Genomic DNA, 20,811 nt, shown 5'->3' on the forward strand with positions numbered 1-20,811 from the left:
ATTTGGTTGTGTGGCACCGAGGAGGGCGGCGAGGCGGCAGCTGCGAGGCGGCGGCGCGCAAGCCCGGTGCCGCTGGTGGCCGCCGCTGCTGCTGCGGTGTTGCCGGTGTCCTACGCAGCATTCAGCCCACCGGCAGTCCGGCCCGGGCGGCATCTCACATGCCACAACGGGGTACTGTCAGGCGGCGAGGTGCAGCGCTCCCGGCCTCGTCAATGGCGTCAGTGAAGCTTTAATGCGCCTCCGGCAGACGCAACCGCAGTCTGCGACCCGCAGCTTAGGACGTGCACTTGGGGGTCTGATGTGACGGGGACCTCGCGGAAGAGCGCACTGGCTGCGTGAACACCAGAGTGAATTCTGCTGGGTGTGATGAGCACCACGCCGGGAGGTACGGAGCGAATCCAGGCGCTTATAAGCCGCCGCTGACTCAGCGTCGGACGCCGCCGCTGCTGTTTCGCCTGCATCTCCCTGCATCATGATCCGCCGCATGCTCAATGTAGGGAATCAATTGCGGCAATAAAGTACAATAATCAAAAATGAGCTGGCACACAAATCGTAGTGCATTTTGAAAGTGGCACAGAATTGCAGGCCGGGCGTGCCGCGGCGGACAAAGGGCGTTGCGAAAACTTCAGGTGGGACCAATCAAAGGATAAGGTGCACAGACGGCATTATTGATTATCATGGGGTTGCTTTGGTTGAAAGAGGACAAGTGCTGCACCATAATGCATCCAACGGTGGCAGGCATTGCTGCTGCCGCCACTGTGGGCAGAGCAGGGCAGGGCAGCGGTGTGCGGCAGGGTTGCATGACCATTTAGCAGTAGTACTCACGGGAGGCGAGGACCTGGTAGGACTCAGAGTCGCCCCAGAACAGAAAGTCCCATCCTGCAGCACCGGGACCGTCCAGGCGCTTGTTCAGCCCTGCAAAAGAGCTGCAAGGCCTGCAACTGCTGGTCCCCAAGCCACAACAAGCAAGCAAGCATGGCAAGTATGCTTGCGCATGCGCTGCTCAGCTCACCTGCCATGGCCGTCGGTACGCCATCCCCAGACTGCCAGTTGCAAAAGTCCTGGCACCCCCACCAGGTGTTGTACTGCCCCAGTGTGTTGCACAGCGGGTTATCCGCCGCATTGAGGTACTGCATCCGCCCATCCAGCTGCGCCCACAGGCCAGCGACGCTCCAGCCCAGGCTGACGGTCCCCCCGACTGAGATCTGGCCTCGCACAGGTGACCACGTCCCATCCTTGTCCTCACAAAAAGCGCCGTCGAATCCAAACCAGCTCAGCAGCTGGTTCAGACCAAACACGCTGAGGCAGACCCCTGCAGGTAGGCAGGCAGCAAGGCAGGCGGTTGATCATCCACTGCAGGCCCCTGCAGCAGCAAGGCAGCGGGGTGCAGGCAGACGCATGGAGGCAGGCAACCCCAGCAACCACCTCCACCAGCTGGAGACTCTCCGTCAGGCATGCGGCGGCAGCAGCAGCTCACCAACTCTGCCTGAGATGGACGCATCCACAATGTGGGAGGAGAGTGAGATGTCAGCAAGGTCGGAGAGGGCCCATTCATAGCATTCGCTAGAGTCGCACACTTGCCCGGTTGAACAGAGCTGGAGACATCAACCGCGTAGGCACAACCCTGCATGGCACGGCGGGAAATGTAATTGGCAGCTGTCTATACACACGCGCTGCCGTCAGCAGGCGGTACTCGGCAGCAAGCGAGGCATGATGCACGGCGTCACAGCCAGGACATCCCAAACTGCCAGCTGGTGCCTACCTGGATTGAGCCGTGGATGGAGCCCACCCCCCAGATGCCGGCCTCGCACGAGGCTTGGATGCAGCCGCCGCTGGCTGGGTCGAACATGAACAGGGAGTCCACGCCATCGCAGGACATGTACTGGTGCAGGTGCCTGCGCCGGCCGGCGCCAGCGCCGGCGCCAGCGCCGGTGCTGACGCTGGCGTTGGCTGCCAGCTCGCGGCGCAGCTGTGCCAGCGCAGCACTCAGGAGGGGCATCTGAGTGGCCCACACCTCGGACAGAGTCACGTGGAGCAGGGCGTCGCAGTGGGGCCAGGGCAGCACGCCGTCGCACAGGCAAGACACAACCTGCAGAGGGCAGCAGTGGCCGCAGCTGAGCAGGCATGCTTCCCTCCGCCTCAGCCTGCCAGCTGGCTTCACTCGAGTGCAGGAAGCCCCATGATGCAGAGAAATGGCATTGAGCTGGCCGGCCCATCTGGTGTGCCGCCACTGGCGCCGCCAAATCCCCAAAATCACCGCCGCTTCGCGCCGCACCTGGGCAGTCAGGTTGCGCTTCGTCACCTCCTCGCACCTCGCCGACCGGTTGTAGGGTGGGCTGTCCAGCATGTGAGCCAGGTCCTCGTCTCCAGCGGCGGCGGCCGCCAGCAGCGCCTGTGCCGTGGCCTTCTGGGCGAAGAAGGCGGCCAGGCCGTCGATTGAGTCGGGGGAGGGCAGCTCGCCACCGGTCAGCGCCGCCTCCACAGGCGTGGCGTTGTGGCCTGATGATGATGTATTGGGGACCTGGAGGACATAATGGGTCGCCCCTGCAAGGCGACCATAAGCTCACGGGCCTCCAGCGACTTGGCCTCGTCGCCAGCCGCCACGGCAGCCAGCAGGCTGCCGGCGCCGCGTGCAGCGGCGGCGGGGTCGGCGGCGGTGATGGTCCGCTTGTAGCCGGCCGCCGCCTCCATCCCTGCAGCAAGTCCGCATTGGCAGGTGGTGTGGGGCACAGGGGACCCATTGGGAGACGCCAAAGGGCAGATGGCCATGGGCGGTGTCGTAAGGCATGATGCGGGCACAGGATGATGCCGGGGATGCTCCAATCCTCTCTCCCCTCCCGGACATGACGTTGCTTGCCTGTGATGAAGGAAAATGCCATGGCGAGCAGCAGGCAGGTGGCCCTGCGGGACGGGGCCATGGATACTCGGTTCAGGGGCTGGCAAAAAAGCTGTTTGGGATGGCTGGGCTATGTGTTTCCATGCACAGAAGGTTTGTGAATAGAGGGGGGCGGCTTGGGCTGTTTTCAGGGACTGGCAACGCGGCTCACAAACGTGTGGGGGCAGGTGCCCTGCCACTTCAAGCGTGTATCTGCATGTTTTTGGTGGCCAATAATCGTCACATGAACGAATGTCTGAGGGATGATGCAGACACAGGCTCTAGTGGTTTCCTGGCAGCAGGGGGTAGCTGAAGTGACCGTGGCCAGCTGCACGCGCGCTTGCCGCACGGCAGCGGCAGCGGCAAGCGATGGCAGTGGCCGCTCGCCCACTGGGCCGGCCCCTTCAAGCAAGCTGCTCTGGCCAGCTGGCTCTGCAGCGCGGAAGATCAACACTTCTGCAAGGATGGATTGAAGCCGCCTGCTCGTCTCTCCCGCCGCCACTCAAATGCCACCCTCTGCCAAGTCATGGGGACGTGTTACAGGCAGGCCATGGCAGGCAGGCGATCGTGAGGTGCCACTGGTACAGCACAACAGCGCAGATCAGAAGTGACACGAGGCCAAGGGGCGGGGTGTTCAAACAAAGGGGGAAAGGCGTGGCTCAGCGCCGGCCGACAAAATCCTCTCGTACTGAGCAGAGTAGAGGCGGGGAGGGTGGACGGAGGGACACGGGCAGTGATTGGGCAAATGAAATCAAGTGGAGCGGGAAAGGGAGGCGTAGGAAAAAGGAAGCGCAAAGGTTGGGTTTGCTTGCTTGGGATTTGGGCGATACATGTATGCATTTGGGGGCTGACGGGTTCAGAGGAAAGGTGGCTAGGACGCTTCAGGAGTGGATGGCGCTTCAGGAGTGGATAGTGCGAAAGCAGCTTTGCTGTTCAACAATACGGGTGCCAAAGTGGGCTCTCAAAGTAAAGCAGAAGGGGAGAAAAGGGGGCAGACACACAGGTGGGGGGCAGCGCGCTCACTGAGGGCGGGGCGCCAGCCCCTGCAGGCCGCGCTGTTGCAGGGTGCGCAGGACGGCGCGGGCGAGGCGGCGGAAGCGCTTGGCGGTGCCGTGCACGTTGCCCACGGCGTGCCGCACCGCGCCCGACCGCACCCAGCGCATGACGCCAAAGGTGAGGGGCCCAAACAGTGTGTACAGCGGGTCCAGCTGGCAGGTCACCACCACCTGGCACAGCGCGTCCAGCAGCAGGCTGCTCAGCGACAGCAGCGCCGCAAACAGCAGGCCCAGCGGGCAGCAGGTGAGGACGAGCAGGATGGACAGGCCCGCCAGAAGCATGTCCCACGTGTGCTGCGCCAGCTTCTTGGGGCACGCCTCTGGGTCCGCCACCGCCGCGGGCTGCTGCTCTGTGGCGGCGGCGGCGGCAGCGGCGGTTGTGGAGCCTGCGGATGATAGGAGCCACAGCGGGAGCCCAGCATCAAGCGTCAGCATAGAAGGTGTGTGGATGGCCGCATGCTTGCTGCAAAGGAATGTACAGCACATGGCATGCACATGGCTGACAGAAGCAGGAGCTTGCAGGCGCCGGACTCGAATCAGCCGCACCTCGCGGCAGCAGACCAAACTGTGCAGATGCGGCCAGTCCCGACAGCGGGCCAAGTAGAAGCAGCTTCTGCTTGTCCCCAGAGCACTTGGGCAGCCACACGGGGGCCTGCAGCAGCACGGGGCAGGCGCAGGAGTTGGGGCGGCACGTTCTCTAGAAGGGGCGGCGCGAGACTGGCGGCGGGCGGCGGCGGGTCGTGCGGGGTTGCGCGGCCCGCCGGCGGAGCCCGCAGGAGCATGTTTGCGAGCGTGTGGACATGCCACGGCGCGTAGAGACTCGGCAGCGAGGCAGAGTAGCCAGTGGATATCTCGCCGGGGCTGTGCGGTATGCTCACCTGCTTGGGCTGGCCACCTGGATTTCTGGAATGCAGGCCGCCAGAGGCCACGCAGCGCAGCGGCCGCTGCGCAGTGGCGAGCTGCATGACAATGGCTGCCTGGGAGGCTCGGGAGGCTCCTTGATACCAACACCAACAAGGTCTGGTCACGAGAGGCGGTGGGTAGGATTAACTGAGCAATGGGCGAACTACCATAATTGAAGATGGGGCCTGGGCGGTGTGGCAGAGAGCACAGCAGCTCATTCTGTCAACTCATGCGAACACAACAAAGCTCCATCATGCACGAGGAACAGAGCAGGAGGCTCTGCCGTGGGCTGCAGCAGCACTGGGGCGGGGCAGGAGCGGGGCGGTTGACGGGAGCAGCGCAAGGCGGCCCGCCTGGTGCTGAGCGGGTGATTCACCCCAGGCAGCATAGCCCGCTGCTCAAGAGGCTACAGCTGTGCCGCAGCAGCAGCCCCAGGATACTTGCATGTTCTCCGCCAGCCCCTGGGCCCCTTCTGGCGCCAGTCTCAAGTGCCGCCCTGGGCCCAGCCTGGTGCCACGCTCAAGTGCCAGAGGGTGTTGTGTTGTTGAGCAGAAGGGGGAGGCTCACAACATACGGGGAGAAGAGGACAAGGGAGCATCAGGTGTTGAATAATACCGAGCGGGAGTGGTTGACAACATGAGCGGGCATGGCGCAAATGGGCGGCCACGTCGGCAAGGGTGAACAGCGCAAAACAGGGGTTGTTCTCAATAATCAGGGAGCCTCTCAAAAACAATGTGGCAGCTCTCATGGATCCTGCCTACTGGCTGACCTATCCTGGCGTCTGCTGGTTTCTAACTGCTGGGTTCCTATCTGCAGGCTCGAAAACTGAACTTGGCTTGTTGGCTGGCGGGTGGAGGCAATGCACCTCGCCTCTGGGAACCTGGCTGCTGCTGCTATCCCTGGAACTGGACTCATGATGATGGTGGCTGCGGTACAGCAGCAAGGCAGGTGAAGACAGGTCAGCGCATGACGCCCCGCCACAGGTACCATGCGCAGCAGAGGCGGTGGCTGGCCTGCCGGCCGCCCGCAGGCCCCACGCCTCACATGCTCCTCAGAAGGCAGCCACGGCATCCGGCGGCGCAAAGCGGCTCATGCGGCCGCTGCCAGGGGTGCCCCGGTAGCCGCCACTGCGCTGCGTGCCGCCGCTGTAGGCCCCGGGGCCCAGCCGGCTGCCCGCGTAGCGCTGCGGCGGCGGCGTGCCATGCATGGGCACGGGCATCGGCATGCCCGCCATCTGCATGCCCGCCTCGGCGCCCGCCCCCATCGACATGCCGAACCCTGCGGCTGCTGCGGCGTCGTAGCTCGCCGCGGCCTGGTGCTGCGCCATGGCAGCTGCTGCCATGCCTTGCATCATGCCATACTCGTGTGGCGAGCCCATCATCGGCAGCCCCATGGCGCCAGCTGGCATGGCCATGGGCGCCGCCATGTAGGGCGCGTGCAGCGGGCTGTGCATGGGGGCCGCCGCGGGCGGCGGGCTGCCCAGCAGCATGCTGGCCACACCGATGGAGGCCAGGTTGCTAGCGGCCTGCAGCAGGGGGGGGTCAGCAGGCGGAGAGGCACGTTCTGAGGCGAGCAACGCGTTGCGGTGCGGCCGGGGTGCCTGCCTGCCTTCCCTGGGTCCCTGGGTCAGCAGCCAGCTCCACACGCTCTTCCCCAGCCTGCCCACCCAGCGCCCACCTGCTCGGCCGTGATGCCGTGCGCCTTGGTCTGCGCCTCCAGCAGCGCCTTCATGGCCCGCTCCTGGGCCCGGCGCAGCGTGCGCCGCTGCCGCGCATTCAGCCGCACCGAGCCGTCCTGGTTGAGCTTGGGCGCGGTCTTCTGGCGCTGGCGCGCCTGCTGGCGGCGGGAGTCGGGGGACAGCGGCGCAGAGGGGCCCGTGGGCGGGGCGGGCGGGAAGGCCGGCACCGCAGACACCAGTCCATAGGCATGAAGCAGCGAGGCCAGCTCCAGCAGCTGCGGTGGGGCAAGGGAGGGCGGGGCAGGGCGAGCAGCCAAGACCGTCAGCTAGTCAGCTGCCATACTCCCGCGAGCCATCAGCATAGCGAAGGGCGGCAGGCTGCCGCGCCATCCCACCCTAGCATGGCTGCCTAGCAGCCTGCCGCCTCTCGCCGGTCGGAGGAGCCCACCAGCCACCTTCCCCAACATCACAGGCGCGGACCCCTCACCTGCTGCGGCGGCTCCCCTGGTAGCTGTTGCGCGGCGCACATGGCAGAGGCAATCTGGTGCGCCGCATCTGAGACCTCCAGGCTGCCGCTGCCGGCGCTGCTCATGCCGTCTGAGGCCTCGCCCTCATCCCCAGACCCGCTGCTGTCCTTGCTCTCGGGCGGCGAAAGCGACCTGGTGCTACCGCCCATGCCGCCAAAGTACTGAAGACAGCAGGAGCGAAGAGAAGGAGGGCCACTCAGCTAGTCAGCCGGCATGCCAGGTCTGCCCGCGGCACATGAACAGCCGCAGCTGCTTAGCAGGCTGTCGCGACCTCCAGCAGCAGCAGCAGAGTGGCTCGCTAAGCACACAAACAGCCTGCCTCATGCCACCCACCTGCGCAAACATCATCTGGCCGGGGCTGGCCATCATTGGGCTCCCCGGCATCACAGCGAGGAAGGGCCCGCCGGCCGCGCCGCCGCCGCTGCCGCCGCCGCCCGAGCTGGAGCGGCGCACGCCGCGCACGGGGGTGCTGGGGTCGGAGCCTAGGGCCCCAGAGGCCGCCGCGATTTGCAGCGCGGTGGGGCTGTTGGGCATGGGCTGGCAGAAGCCGCTCCAGACCATAGAGGGCCCGCCATGGGCATACATGGCGCCGCTGCCGGGGGTGCCAGGCTGCGAGGCGCCTCCATGCATCATGCTGCTGTCAGAGCCGCCGCTGCTGCGGCCGGGGCTGCCGGCGTAGTTGGCGCCCTGCACCAGATGGACGCAGCATTTGGGGCAAAGCTGAGGCTTTACGAGGGGCAAATTGCCTCCGCAGCCTTTTGATGGCTTCCTCAGCATTGAGAAACAAATCCCAGAAATTTTAGCAACCAATTTCTGCCCCGCAGCTGTCATGGTCACTCACCATGGAGCCCCAGGCGTGCTGGTGGAAGAAGGGGTGTGGCACCCACATCGCCGCTATGTTGGTGGGGCTCGGCGTGCACACGCCTTGCGACGGTGTGAAGGGGACTGCAGCAAAAAGGGCCAAATGTGCATGGTTGCGGGGTCCCATCCCCTTGTCTGGCAACGAGCACGCCCTCATGAGGCACACCACACTGCGAGCGGCGGCAGACAGCGCCGCCATCTGCCATCAGCGGTGAACAGGGCGCCGAGCCCGCCACTCACTGGCGTCCAGGTTGGCCAGCACATCCCCTCGTCTGCTCTGTGTTCTAATGGGCTTCACATTGCTGTCCTTGCGGGCCACCTGCGGGCGGGGAGCGCGGTGGGCGGGGTTGTTACGCGCGTTGGTGGGGTGGGCGCGGAAGGCCCAAGGCGGGCTGGGGGAGCGGGCAGGCGGGACCCGGACGCCACAATCGACATAGAAAAGTGACGTAGCCCTGCCGCGGCGCGTTGCGCGCTCGCCTGCGAGGGGTGCCATTCCTGCGCGTCTGGTCTGAGGCTGCCCTCCCCTCCGGAGCTCGTCCTGGATGGAGATGCCATGTTCGGATGTTGGGCAGGCGGCGGGGAGGGCTGGGAGCACCCAGAAGAGGAGCCTGCCAACCCCCCAGCAGACATAGCATTGGCACAGCACAGCAGGCTATCATCCCCAAGTTTCGCACACCATCGTGGCCCACACATTGACCATCGAGCACTGCAGCAGCTCCAAGCCTCTGAGCCCTCAAGGAACCTACCCACATGCTCGCCTCTGCCGCAATGCTGCTGCCGGCCACCGCCGCCCGGCCCCTCTGCGCCCGACCACTCCGCAGCAGCACCGCGACGCTTGCAGCAGCCCGCAGCAGCAGCGCTGCGCCGCGGCGGCGGCGGGCGGTGGCAGCGGCGGCGGCGGGGCAGCGGCAGCGGCCGCAGACACCCGCTGCCGCGCTCCCGCTGGCCGCTGCCCTGGCCGCTGCCGGCATCGTACTGCCGGCGGGCGCCGAAGAGGCCGCGGAGCAGTCGCTGGCAGCGTTTGGCGGGTCAGACGCGCTAGCGGCGGCGCAGGCGGCTGCCGAGAGCGACCCAAGTGACCTAATCTTTTCTGCCCTCTTCACCATCGCAAGTGAGCTCCCAAACTTACTTGTGTGGCTGGCAGTGGGGTGGCGCAACGCAGCCTGGCAAGACAGCAGCACGCGGATTGCTCACAGCCACGCCATTTGGTCACGGCAACTGCCGGCGCATCCCGCATCTCCATCCTCGTGCCAACCCCTCCGCCTCCTCCCGTTCCCCGCCTGCTGCTGCGTTCCGCAGTCGGTGCGCTGACGGTGGTGACCCTTGGCATCGCCTACCTGTCATACACAAGCTGGAATGACAGCCGGCTGGAGGCTGAGGACCGGCGGCGCATGGAAAGCTTCCGCCCAGGCGCCAAGTGAGAAAAGCCTCAGCCCCTTGCCCTGGCTGCCTGCCGATGCATGCATGCTGCAGGGTGCTTGCACACAGATCTGTGGATTCTTTCAAAACTGCACCAGCCCAGCCCCTGCCCCGCCACCTGCTTGCTGTCCTGCTGGCGTTGGGCCCTTCTTGCGCCCAGGCCTTGAGTGGTGTCTCACTCGAAGGGCCACTTCCCACCCCTGCCGCTGCAGCGGCACCTCCCCCAACAAGAAGGCATCGGCGAAGGCGGCGGCCAAGCAGGAGAAGGAGCCAGAGGAGTTCAAGGGCTTTGGAAAGAAGTGAGGCCAGCGCTCCCGGCTGGTGCGGTCGCGCCGCGGCAGCGGCTTCAGCTTTCCGTGCACTGCGGCAGGCTTGCTTGGCATGCTGTCTTTGATCAGGGGTGCTACAGGCAAGGATGTCACCAGCTGAGGTGGAGGGTGAGCAGTCAGGTGGCAGCAGAGGGGGCTGGCACAGATGGGGAGGGCAAGCACGGCGACAAGTAGGGAGGCCATGCCTGGCCAATATAGCTGGGTGGTCGGGAAACATCCCAGGGCAACGCAGCGCAAATGAAATGAAATGGGTGTACAAAAGGAGTGGTGGTTGGAAAACGGAGGTACAGAAGGGTGCAGCTGTAGGGTACACAGACTGGCCGCCGCCAGGTCAGCCGCCGCCACGTCACCGGACGCCGCGGGGGGATGCGGTGGGCGTGGCGCCGCTGCCGCCGCCCCAGAAGTGCAGGCCGCCGGCCTTGTCGCATGACACCAAGGGCAGGCCCAGGGGGCACCAAACGCAGGCCACGGCCGAGTGGTGGTGCTTGGGTTCGCGCAGGCGGGTGGCCCCCGCCGCCTTGGCCACATCCCACACAAACACGGTGCCGTCGGCAGAGCCCACAGCCGCCTGGCCCTCGGTGGGGCTGCGCGGCAGGAGCGGCAGTGGGCAGCAGGGTGGTGGAACAAGAAGGGCAACATTAGGGCGCCGCAGGTGGAAAGCAAGCGGCGGTGAGGGACCAAGACAGCACAAGGTGCAGCAGCAGCAGCAGCGGGGTGGCAGCGCCAGACCTGAGGCATGCCGCAGTCCAAGCGCCGCCCACGGTGAAACTAGGCGCCGACAGGGTGTGGCGCACCTGCATGGAGGGCCGCGGCGGAGACCGGCTGGTCCAGGCAGTGCTGTGGATTGTATCACACTGCAGGCTGATGGCAGGCAGGCAGGCAGGCAGGCAGGCAGGCAGGCAGGGGCTCCCACGATGCACACTGCCATCTGGCTGGCAGCCCCGTGGGCTCCGCAGCCAGGTCGCCAGCTCAGCGGGCCCACCTCAAACCGCCGCACATCCACGCAGCGCAGGAGGTTGTCCTTGCCGCAGGTCAGCACCAGGCCGCCGCTGCAGGTTCACGGGCGGCGGGTGGCAGCTTAAAAAGCAACTAATAAAACCATAGGACAAGGGGCCAGCAGCGGACTGCTGGCTGCAGTGTCACTCCGCAGCTGGGGCCCCTGCCGAGCTGAACTCAGCGCGGCCCACCCACCTGGCCCCGGCATCCACCGAGGTGATCTGCTGGCTGTGGAGCCCCGCCACCTCGTGCGCCTGCTTGCCGGAGCGCATGTCCCAGAAGCGCAGCGTGCCGTCAAAGTGGCCCGAGGCGACGAGGGAGCCGTCGGCGGTGATTGCCAGCGAGTTGCAGCTGCTGTGGCACATGAGGGTGCGCAGGCAGAAGCCCTTCTCCAGGCCCCACACCTGCAGGGCGGGGAGGGGGAGGGGGCGGGCACAGAGGCACAAGCCACGCGACCGCGTTCGGAGGCGGCCCGGCTGCGGCACATGCGCACGCTGCCACCCTGTGCGAGGGGCACCCCGATGCGACGCCGAGCGCCACGGGGGGCAGCTGACGCGGAGCACTGCTGCAGGGAGCCGGCGCTGGGGTGAGGGGACGGGCCGGGTGGCCGACCACAGCAGGCCCAGCACCAGCTGCCGGCACACCAGCGGTCCACCATCGGCTGCCGCCGTTGGCGCTCAGCAGTGGGCACATGGGCAAGCACCGCCCCGCGCCCGTCACTGCCGTGGCGAGCGATGCAGCGGGCTGCCCCCTTCCCCCTCATTTCCTTGCCCTCCCTGCCCCTTGCCTTGATCGTGCGGTCGGCGGCACAGGTGGCCACCACGTGGGCGTCTGCGGGGCTGCAGGACAGCCCTGTCACCTTGCCGTTGTGCCCCGTCAGCGACATGCGCAGGCGCCCGGTGGTCACGTCCCACACCCGCACCGCCTGCACCGCAGCCCGGGGCGGCAGCGGAACTGGTGATGCCGAGGCGCAGCGGGGGGCCGCCGGAGGCGAGCCTACGCGCGCACAGCCAGCAGCGAGCACGCTGCACGCATGCGCTGCGCTGCACGTGTGCAGTGGCTTGTTCGGCCGCCGGCTGCCTGCCGCCGCCTGCTGCCGCACCTTGTTGTTCTCTGCTGCCAGCACCAGCTTTGAGTCTGAGGTGAAGGCCACAGCATTCACCCCCTCAAACACGCCCTGGATGCATGAGGGGTGGGGATGTGCGGCGGGATGGAGCTTGGCACACCAAGGACAGGGTGCACACAACAATGCTGCAGCAAGCACACGTGCTGCAGCATAGAAGGAGGCGCCTGGGCCCCGTTGTTGCCCTGAGCGCTGGTGCAGGCGGCCCTCGCGGGCAACGTACGCGCAGCGTGGCGGTGTTGGTGGCGCTGCACGGCTCCCACAGCTTCACAGTCTTGTCGGCGCCGCCGCTGGCCAGCAGCACGCCGGTGCGGCTGAACGCCAGGCCGTAGCAGCCGCCGTCGTGGGCCGGCACGCTGCAGGGCGGGTTGCGGGCAAGCATCAAGGGCACAGGCGAGCTGTCGGCACCCGTACTCGGGTCCTAGCCCATCCCAGCAGCTGGGGCACAGCAGGGGCGCACGCCCAGCCCGAGCATGGTCCCAACCTGCCACGCCACACCACACCGCAGCAGCGCCAGCGCCAGCGCCAGCACCAAGCGACCCCCAGCCCACCTCTTCAGCAGGCTGGCAGGCTGCTCCGCGTCGGCGCCGTCGCTCAGGCCCAGGCTGTGCAGCGAGGCATCCACAAACTCCACCGCCTCGGAGGGCCGTCGCGACGCCACCTGCATCGCCTTGGCACGTGCCTCGGACAGGATGGAGGCCGCCTCCTGCCGCGCTTTGGCCAGCTGCAGTGTTGCCACGGGTTGTGTGCAGGGTCGGACGTGGTTCATCGTGCTGGGGACGTGCGGCACAGTGGAGCAGACCATGCCCCACGCCGCCGCTGTGCACCAAGCCCGCCCAGCTGCAGTGGCCCGCAGGCTGGAGCTGTGGCCATGCCAAGCCAGCCAGCCAGGCAGCCAGGCAGCGCACCGGCGGCGAGCCCCGCCACGCACCGTGTCGGCCTCCTGCCGGTTCATCTCGTTCATGCGATCCGCCTCGCGATCCTTCATCTCCAGAATGCGCCGCACCAGCTCCGCACTCTCCGACTCAAGCGTCGCCACCCGCGAGGTGGCAGACTGCGCCTCGTGCAGCCGTGCCTGCACGCCAGGGCAGGCAGGCCCGGCAGGGAGGCATCGGTGTCAGCTGCCGGGCTCTGGCGGACTGCCTGCGCGCAACGGCTTGCAGGTGCGCCTGCTGGGCATTCAGGCAGCCGTGCCGGGACCTGCGATAGGTGTGGCCTTGGTACGAGCAGCCAAGCACATGCTGCCATGGCTGCCACTTGCCTCCATCTCCCGGCTGACTGTGGCATGGGCTTCGCGGTAGTGCTCCACCTGCCCCCTCAGCTCCCGAACCTGCAGCGGAGCAGCGGGACGGGATGTCTGCGTAGCCGGCGATGGGGTCGTGGCACATCGCAAGGCGCAGTAGTGCAGTGCAGGGGACTGGGAGCAGCATCGCCACGCAAGGTGCAAGGCACCACACAGGTCCTGGGTTGGTGCGCCGGCCGATGCCAAGCTCAATGCCAAGCAGGCAGGCAGCGGGCCTGCTCTCCGAAGGTCATTTCCCGCCCAGTGCTGCACCTGATCCCGCAGCTTTCTGGCCTCCTCCGCCGCATCAGTCAGCTCCCTGGCCTGCCGCTCATTGATGTCGCGCACCACCTGCAGCTGGCGGGTGGCCTGCAGCGACTGCTCCGCCAGGCCCGCCTTCTCCTTGTATGCCGCCGTCAGCTCCTCCTGCAGCTGTGTTGCTCGTGCCTCCAGCGCCGCACACTGCAGAGGGATGAGGAGGACAACAGCTTGGTGCGGGCAGGGAGGAGGGGGCCCAGAGTGGGCAGGAGCTTGTAGAACGACAGAGACGGCAGGCGGGCGGGCGGGCGGCGGCACGCCTGCGTGCTCAACACCGCGCTGCGCTTCTGCTCCTCCAGGCTCCGCAGCAGCGTCTCGTTCTCCAGCCGCAGCTCAGAGGCCTCCTTGTCCAGTTGCGCGGCGCGGACCTGCACAACATGGCGCTCGGAGGGCTCTGGGCTCGGCACCAGCACTCTCAGAGTGCACATCATCCTCCAATAAGCGCTCTGGGCCCAGTGCCGCACCTGGAAATCCCTGGAGCGCTGCAGGCAGGTCTGGTAGTCGGCCACCACCTCGCTGAAGGCGTCCCTGTGCAGCGCATTCCTCTGTTTAAGCTGATTGAGTGTGCTCTGGACAACCGCAAGCGGCACCGCCACCTCCATGGCGCTGCACGGCTCTCGAGCGGCCTCAGCGCTCCCAATAAAGAGGGGCTGGCATGTCTGAAGCAGCGTTGGTACACGTGATTTCACAGGAGGAGCGCAGCGATGAGCAGGGGTTTGTCAGGTACACGACAGCGTGGCAGCGTGGCGGGTACCGCCGCTGAACATGGCTGCCGGCCTGCTTCGACTCATTTCAATGAAAGGATCAGAAGTGCGATGAAAACTGTTGCAGCTGGGCCGCAGGCCAAGTACAGCGCCCCACCCGGGACGCTGGTCAAAGCAGCTTGTCCAGCTGGCTCGCCGCCGTTTCCTCCGCGCCGGCCTCGCCGTCCAGCAGCTCAATTGCCTCCACCACTCGCTGCGCCTTCTGCATCTCCGTCTCCGGCACCGTGGCCAGAAGCCTGCAGAGGAAGGTCCGGAGGCGCAGTTCGGGGCGCAGAGTCAGTAGGCAACGGTGAGCGGGCAGCCGGCAGGAGAGGAGCAGGCACCACCCACGCAAGGCCTCTGCGCTCACTTGTCCAGCGCCACCACCGTGCCATCCAGCCGCTTCCGCGCCTCCTCCAGCCCCTCGCCCTCGCGCTGCTGCGCCTGCAGAGCAAGCCAGGCAGCCTTGGTGGCTCAGGCGCACCGTCGCGGGTGGAGCACCACACAACAGCCCGTGCAGCTGATGCGACACCCAATCCACCGACCTCCACCCCTCACAATCCCATTCACTGGCAGGCGGCACCACCACGCACCTGTCTGAGCGCCGAGTCAAAGCCCTCCAACTCATCGAAGAACCCGCGCACAAGCTCCCGCCCCGACTCATCATTGCTGCGCTGCGAAGCATACTCGCCCACAGACCTGCGACAGGTATTGGTCCATCGGAGAGGGATCGAAGCCAGCAGGCACAGTTGCTCCCTCAAGTGGTTTAACTTTGTTCAGGCATGGAGGCAGTACACCGCCGAATTCAGCGAGCACAAGACTATGCGCCCAGGGCCGCCGGCGACCGCACCTGACGTTGTCCCGCAGCCCCGCAAACACGCCGCTGCGCAGCAGCTGCCGCGCAGCCGCCGGGTCTTGCACTGCAACAGCAGCATGCAGAGAAGGCAGCGAGCAGAGCTGACCAGGCGGGGCAGCTTTCCATTGCTCCCGCCAGACGTCGCCGGCGCTGCAACGCTGCCACATGCCACAGCCTGCTGCCAGCTCCAGCTGCGTGCGCCCTGCCAGCCAGCAAAAAGAAACACTGGCAACTCACGCATGACGCGCCCCACGCGGACCAGCTGTCCCTTGGCCTCCAGCAGCGGCGCGATGTACGTGTCGATGCGCTCCAGCTTCTTCTTCTTCACATACTTGCTCAGCCCCGCCTTGACGGCGTCATTGTCCTGCAAGCATGGAGAGGATGGTGGGAGGGGGCCGGCAGCAGCGGCGCTGGTAGGAGCGGGTGTGGCTGTGGTGGAGGCAGACAGCTGAGCTCCCTTCAGCTGCAGAGCAAGTGTGCTTCGCGGCTGCGCTCACCGCGTGGGCTGCGCCCGACAGCAGCCAAGGAGCGACGGCTGCCGCCAGCGCCGAGGCGAGCGCTGCTCGCCGCCGCACCGCCGCTGAGCTGGGTGGCGCCTGCTGCACTGCGGGCGCATCGCTGCCGGTAAGTGGTGCTGGCTGGCTGGCTGCTGCTGCGGTTGGCTTCCGTGCCTGCAAGTGGGTCGTGGGCCGGGCCCTCGCAGCAGTGGATCAGCAGCTATGCATCTTTTGTGCCACACACACACACCTCGCCCTGCTCCTCCTGCCCTGTTGGTAGCGGCGGGGTGCCGACCACTTGCCGCCGCCGGCGCTGCTCCAATCTTGCTGCTGCACTTGCATCGCCTTGCCCACCTGATGCCGTGCACGTGGTAGTTGCCGGTGCGGTCCAGCGAGCGCGAGGCCGCCAACGCTGGCTAGAGACAGGCACAGCATCTCTACTTTGCTGAGGGACCGCGATGGAAGGGCGGTCACGTCGACCTTGATGATATGGGCCTCAGGGCGATGCAATGTGCGTGGTGAGAGGCTCTTTTGGTTAATGCGATGGAGATGAGGTGGCGCGCCCTCCGACCTGGCATCGCTCCAAAACTCCGAAGGCGCCGCGCTGCGCATGTAACATGCACTCTTCAGATTGCACCCTGGGGTCTCGGCTGCCTCGATCGCTCGCTATGCAGGTGGACCACCAAGAGCACCGCGCCTCCTTGAGCGGGCTGCAGTTCCAGCTGCATCCGGTGAGCATGGGATGGCGTGGACCTGGCCCGCACCCCCCGCAGGCTGCTGCGGGCATCGCCTGATCACCCTCCGCCACCGGATATCCCCTGCAGCTGGTGCTCATCAACATCTCAGACCACCACACGCGCACCCGGGCCAATGCGGGCTGCGGGGCGGGCGAGGAGTTCAGGGTGATGGGGTGCCTGCTGGGCAGCCAGTCGGGGCGCACCGTCGACATCTCCAACTCCTTTGAGATGCGCTACCTGGAGAGCAGCGCCGTCGACATAGACCACGCCTTCCTGCTGAAGAAGATGGAGCAATGTGGGTGCTGGAGCTGGGCTGCTGGCCGAGGGGCCCCCTGTGCGGAGGCCCTCTTTCCGCCACGCCGTCGCAAGTTGGCGGCAGCAGGCCATGCCCGGCCCCTGCTGACCCCCTGCTTGTGTGCCTGCACTCCTGTTGACTGCAGACAAGCAGACCTTCCCGCAGCAGGATGTGGTGGGGTGGTACGCCACAGGCGCAGACACAACTGATGCCGACATGTACATCCAGCGAAAGGTGCGGCACAGGGGAGGGTTGAGGCAGGGGAGGTGGTGGGACAGTGCACAAATGGCGGGGAAAGCGGGAGGGCTGGGAAGCCGCTGGTTCAGAAGATCGGACCCAGGGGCATAGCACAGGCATGCGTTGCTCCGGCTTGCCTGGCCAGCATGCAAGAGGCGTGTGGGCCGGGCGTGCCACGCAAGGCCGACCCCCTGCATGCCACCTGGCAGAGGCCCCCTCAGCAGCAGCTGCCTCTGGCAATGCCCACCCTGGCCTTCCCTGCCCTACTGGCCCCCTGCACCCTCCCTCTCTGCACTGCCCTGCTCCCCTCCCTGCTCCGCTCCTCTTCCTGCTCCCATGCCCACCGTTCCTGCCTGCCCTCCACCCGCACCACCACCCCCATCCCGCCCTGCCTCCACCGCAGCTCATGGAGATTAATGAGTCGCCCATCTTCCTGAGGCTGGACCCGCGCTGCGATCCCGGCCAGAAGGACCTGCCTGTGTACCTCTATGAGAGCGGTACGGCGGAGGGGCGGGGGCCCTGAGAGGTTGGGAGGGAGCCGTTGAAGGGATGGGTTGTGGCGACTGGACCTCCGCTGCTGAGATGGGAGCTTGTTTCTGCCGTGCCCGGTCGCATGTGTGCCATGTTATGCACGCCTGCACTCCCGCCGACCACACACATGTGCACACCTGCCCCCCGCACCTGCCCCCCCACCCTCCCTGCAGAGCTGCATGTGCTGGATGGCGTGCCCTCCTTCATTTTCGTGCAGGCCAAGTACACAATAGAGGTGGGCGGCTCTGGTGGGGTGGTGTCGGGCTGGAGCCAGGGGTGGAATGAGGGTGGCCAGGGCTGCCCTGCAGGCAACTCGGCACCGGCAGGCGCCTCGGCTGCTTGCTCCTTCGTGCCTTAGGCCCCGCCTGCGCCGCTGCCCAGCTCGCCCCTGTGCTCCTCTCACTCCCGCCCCGCCCTCACCCGCCCTCCCGCCCGCTGCCGATACACCTCTGCCTGGGCCTGCCACCCCGGCAGACGTCTGAGGCTGAGCGGATCGGCGTTGACCAGGTGGCTAAGATCCTGCCCACAGGCGGCACCGCCACGGGAGCCACCCAGCGTGAGCCGCCGCCACGCCCTCCCTCCCCCTGCTGCTGCCACCGCTGTGGCGTGGCACGTGCCTGCCTGCCTGCCTGCCTGCCTGTGGGGTGGCCTGCTCCTGGCCTCGCACGCCATGCCCGCTCCGCCGCCCCGGACCACACGCGCGCACTCCCACCACCACCACACGCACACACTCCACCCCGCAGTGTCTGCCCACATGACCAGCATGCACAGCGCCATCAAAATGCTGATCAGCCGCGTGGAGCTGCTGCACCAGCTACTGCTCAAGATGCAGTCAGGTGGGCGGGCGGGGCATGCAGGGCCGCTGCCGCCGGCGCGTGTGCCTGAGTGTGCGTGTGTGTGCGTGCGCAGTGCATCGGGGAGCGTGGGGGCGTGTGACGTGGCTTGAGCTCGCCTCCCGGCTGCAGGCAGCGTGCCCCGCGCATGCCGCCAGCCCGCGCTGCCGTGCTGCCTGCCACCGGATCTTGCGGGCACCCTCTGTGCCGCCCGGCCCGCTCCTGCCGCACGCTCCCACTCATGCCCCACGCTGCCCCGCTCCCTGCCCTCGGCCTCCTGCCACCTCCCGCAGGCGAGGTACCTTTTGACCACCAGCTGGTGCGCCAGGCGGCAGGCCTCATCAAGCGCCTGCCCGCCGTCGACTCTCAGCAGTTTGGCCAGGACTACACGACGGTGAGGGGGTGGGGTGGGGGGTTGTGGGGGTGTCACGGCGCAACGCTGTGCTGCTGGCAGCCCAATGGACCCACAACCTGCACCGCCACAACCTGCACCGCAGCGAGCGTGCCTCCCCTGTACGGCCCCTGATCTCCTCTTGCACCGCCGCCGTGCCACAGGAGCACAACGACACGCTGCTGGCCATCCTGCTGGCCGCCGTCACCAAGGGAACCGCCTCATGCAATGAGATTGTGGATAAGGTGGGCTGATGGCGCTTTGGGGGCCGCGCTGCTGGCGTGCTGCCCCGTGGCCGGTACCCGGCCTGCGACGCTGGCCTGGGGGCTGGCCTGGCGTGTTCCGTCGACGCATGCAGTCAACCTGTCCCCTATCCCCCGCCCCTGCTCGTGCAGTGCAACCTGGCCTTTGACCGCGTCAGCCTCAAGGGCAGCGGGCGCAAGGGCGGCGGCATGGGCAGCACCATAGGGCTGCCCATGGGCATGCTGGGCGGGCTGGGCAGCGACTTCTTGTGACCCAGCGCAGCATTGTTTGGCGGCGCAGCCGCCATGTAACTTCAGCACTGTGTGCGTTTCTCACAGCCGGGTTGGAGAGCCAGTAGTATTGCGGCGAATAGTGGTGGAGTGGGGCAAGTGATGTAGTGAGGAGGCCAAAATCGGGCTGATCAGTAAGGGAGGAATACAGACTAATCAGTTGGAGGAGGAACAAATCATGTATGCAGGGAATTACAGTGTGCTAGTATCAGCAGCAACAGTGCAGTAACAGTGGGGTGGGATTTGCAATGGGACAGATCGATAGAGTATCAGCTGGAGAGCTAAAGGTGAGTTTTGGAATGAGGAAAACAGATCGGTTTGATTGGTAGAGAATGATTGGTAGGGAATCAGAACGGGCGGCACATTGGTGCTGCTTGAACAAGTGCTGAAGGGGAAACATATGCCATGTTGCCGGCAGTGATGTCAACGTGGCAAAGTGGCCTACAGGGCGCGGCGGTAGGTTGCCCCCAGCAGGCCGCCGGTGGGCAGTGGCAGCGCCTGCCGTGTGGTCAGGTAAACGTCCAGCCACTGGCCGTAGTTATGGTGGCGCAGCTGCAGAAAGGCACGGCGAGCAGGGCGGGGCGGGTCAGCAGGGAAGCCTGGCGAGCGTCATTGCTGCTGGGCAGGAAGCCTTGTAGAGATCCTTTGGCTGCACCTGCTAGCAGCGGCGGCGGCAGCGGCGGCAGCGACAGCAGCAGCAAGCAAGGCTGCCAGCGGGGCGCTCTGCCTCACCTGGGCGGCTGTGGTGGGCGCCCGCTGCTCCACCCTGATGCTCAGGTGCGGGGTGGTGATGATGACGCGGCGGGGGCTGGCATAGGTCTGCGGCACAGGAGGGGGGGTGGGCAGGGAAACAGCGCACTGAGATCATGTCGCTTGCGCACTCAGCTCGGTTGCTCGGCGGGCAGGCAGAGAGCAGCAGAGGCCTGCTGCTGCTGCTCTCACCTCCACTGTCACCCCATTCCCCAGCGCGATGCGCGCGTGCCCAGCCAGGGGCCGGCCACCGGCCAGCACTGCAGGGACAGAAGGTTGGGGGAGGGGCACGGTCGGCAGAGGGAGGAGGGAAGCTGGCCTGGCAGCGCTGCCCAGCATTGCAGCAGAGATGGGGCAGTATCAGCATGCACCGCCACCCGGGGCAAGGCAGCTGGCTGGCAACAGCTGGCTGGCAGGAACACCCCACCCTACGCCCCAGCCAGCCACCCAGCCAGCCAGCCAGCCTCTCACCGCTGAGGCTCCATCTCTTGTCGGCGCCCTGCACCAGCGTCACGCCCACGCGCGCGCCGCCGCGGGCAAACTGCACGCCGCGGATGAAGGCCTGGGTGCCGGAGAAGCCGCCGGCGCCATAGGTGGCGCTCAGGCGGCGCCGCCGCCGTCTGTGTACAGGCTGTGGGGCCGCCCAAGCGCTCCCACGTACTGGGTCCAAGCGCCGCCTGCAGAGCAGCAGAACAGGTGGTAGCCAGCAGCAGAAGCGAGTGAGGCAGGGGGCGTCCCATTCCCCCACCATGCCCGGTGGCGGCAGCATGCCTGGGCATGTCAGGCAGGCCGTGCAGCGCTTGTGTGGTAATGCACAGCAGCGGGGCTAACCTGCATGGCCAAAGCTGGCATAGCTTGCGCCGCCCATGATGGCGGCGGTGCGTGGCTGGTGAGCCTTGGGTGACGGCGGCGGCGGGCGGGGCCGGGGAGGGCGCGGAGACGGCGGCTTTGGCGACGGCGGCGGCGGGCGGGGCCGGGGAGGGCGCGGAGACGGCGGCTTTGGCGACGGCCGCGGCGGGCGGGGCCGGGGAGGGCGTGGCGA

General features: G+C 66.7%; 5 protein-coding genes across 5 annotated transcripts; 1 reads left to right on the forward strand and 4 right to left on the reverse strand.

The window, feature by feature from the left end:
- Positions 1 to 3,894: 3,894 nt before the first annotated feature.
- Positions 3,895 to 4,895, reverse strand: CHLNCDRAFT_137398 (expressed protein; the record flags this gene model as incomplete). The annotated part of the gene is made up of 3 exons (XM_005845125.1): positions 3,895 to 4,280; positions 4,477 to 4,582; positions 4,809 to 4,895. The coding sequence occupies 3 exons, from the start codon at positions 4,893 to 4,895 to the stop codon at positions 3,895 to 3,897; spliced, it is 579 nt and encodes a 192-aa protein (XP_005845187.1).
- Positions 4,896 to 5,884: 989 nt separating this feature from the next.
- Positions 5,885 to 8,599, reverse strand: CHLNCDRAFT_137399 (expressed protein; the record flags this gene model as incomplete). Its single annotated transcript, XM_005845126.1, has 7 exons — positions 5,885 to 6,358; positions 6,511 to 6,786; positions 6,999 to 7,199; positions 7,372 to 7,725; positions 7,880 to 7,983; positions 8,140 to 8,218; positions 8,576 to 8,599. The coding sequence occupies 7 exons, from the start codon at positions 8,597 to 8,599 to the stop codon at positions 5,885 to 5,887; spliced, it is 1,512 nt and encodes a 503-aa protein (XP_005845188.1).
- A 2,831-nt stretch (positions 8,600 to 11,430) lies between these two features.
- Positions 11,431 to 12,148, reverse strand: CHLNCDRAFT_26186 (hypothetical protein; the record flags this gene model as incomplete). Its single annotated transcript, XM_005845127.1, has 3 exons — positions 11,431 to 11,568; positions 11,746 to 11,820; positions 11,990 to 12,148. Coding segments are annotated over 3 exons (372 nt in total), but the record flags the coding sequence as incomplete, so codon positions are not given.
- A 1,888-nt stretch (positions 12,149 to 14,036) lies between these two features.
- On the reverse strand, positions 14,037 to 15,958 carry CHLNCDRAFT_58696 (hypothetical protein). Its single transcript, XM_005845128.1, has 7 exons — positions 15,817 to 15,958; positions 15,463 to 15,636; positions 15,203 to 15,329; positions 14,960 to 15,029; positions 14,703 to 14,808; positions 14,480 to 14,553; positions 14,037 to 14,366 (listed from the first exon to the last, which is right to left on the reverse strand). The coding sequence occupies exons 1-7, from the start codon at positions 15,895 to 15,897 to the stop codon at positions 14,240 to 14,242; spliced, it is 759 nt and encodes a 252-aa protein (XP_005845190.1). The 5' UTR covers positions 15,898 to 15,958; the 3' UTR covers positions 14,037 to 14,239.
- Positions 15,959 to 16,099: 141 nt separating this feature from the next.
- CHLNCDRAFT_58697 (hypothetical protein) lies at positions 16,100 to 19,052 on the forward strand. Its single transcript, XM_005845022.1, has 10 exons — positions 16,100 to 16,193; positions 16,287 to 16,494; positions 16,640 to 16,728; positions 17,135 to 17,228; positions 17,436 to 17,497; positions 17,737 to 17,818; positions 18,006 to 18,098; positions 18,389 to 18,489; positions 18,651 to 18,731; positions 18,882 to 19,052. The coding sequence occupies exons 1-10, from the start codon at positions 16,131 to 16,133 to the stop codon at positions 18,999 to 19,001; spliced, it is 993 nt and encodes a 330-aa protein (XP_005845084.1). The 5' UTR covers positions 16,100 to 16,130; the 3' UTR covers positions 19,002 to 19,052.
- Positions 19,053 to 20,811: the final 1,759 nt, after the last annotated feature.

Source organism: Chlorella variabilis, assembly GCF_000147415.1.
Source record: "Chlorella variabilis unplaced genomic scaffold CHLNCscaffold_19, whole genome shotgun sequence".
Lineage (NCBI taxonomy): Eukaryota > Viridiplantae > Chlorophyta > Trebouxiophyceae > Chlorellales > Chlorellaceae > Chlorella > Chlorella variabilis.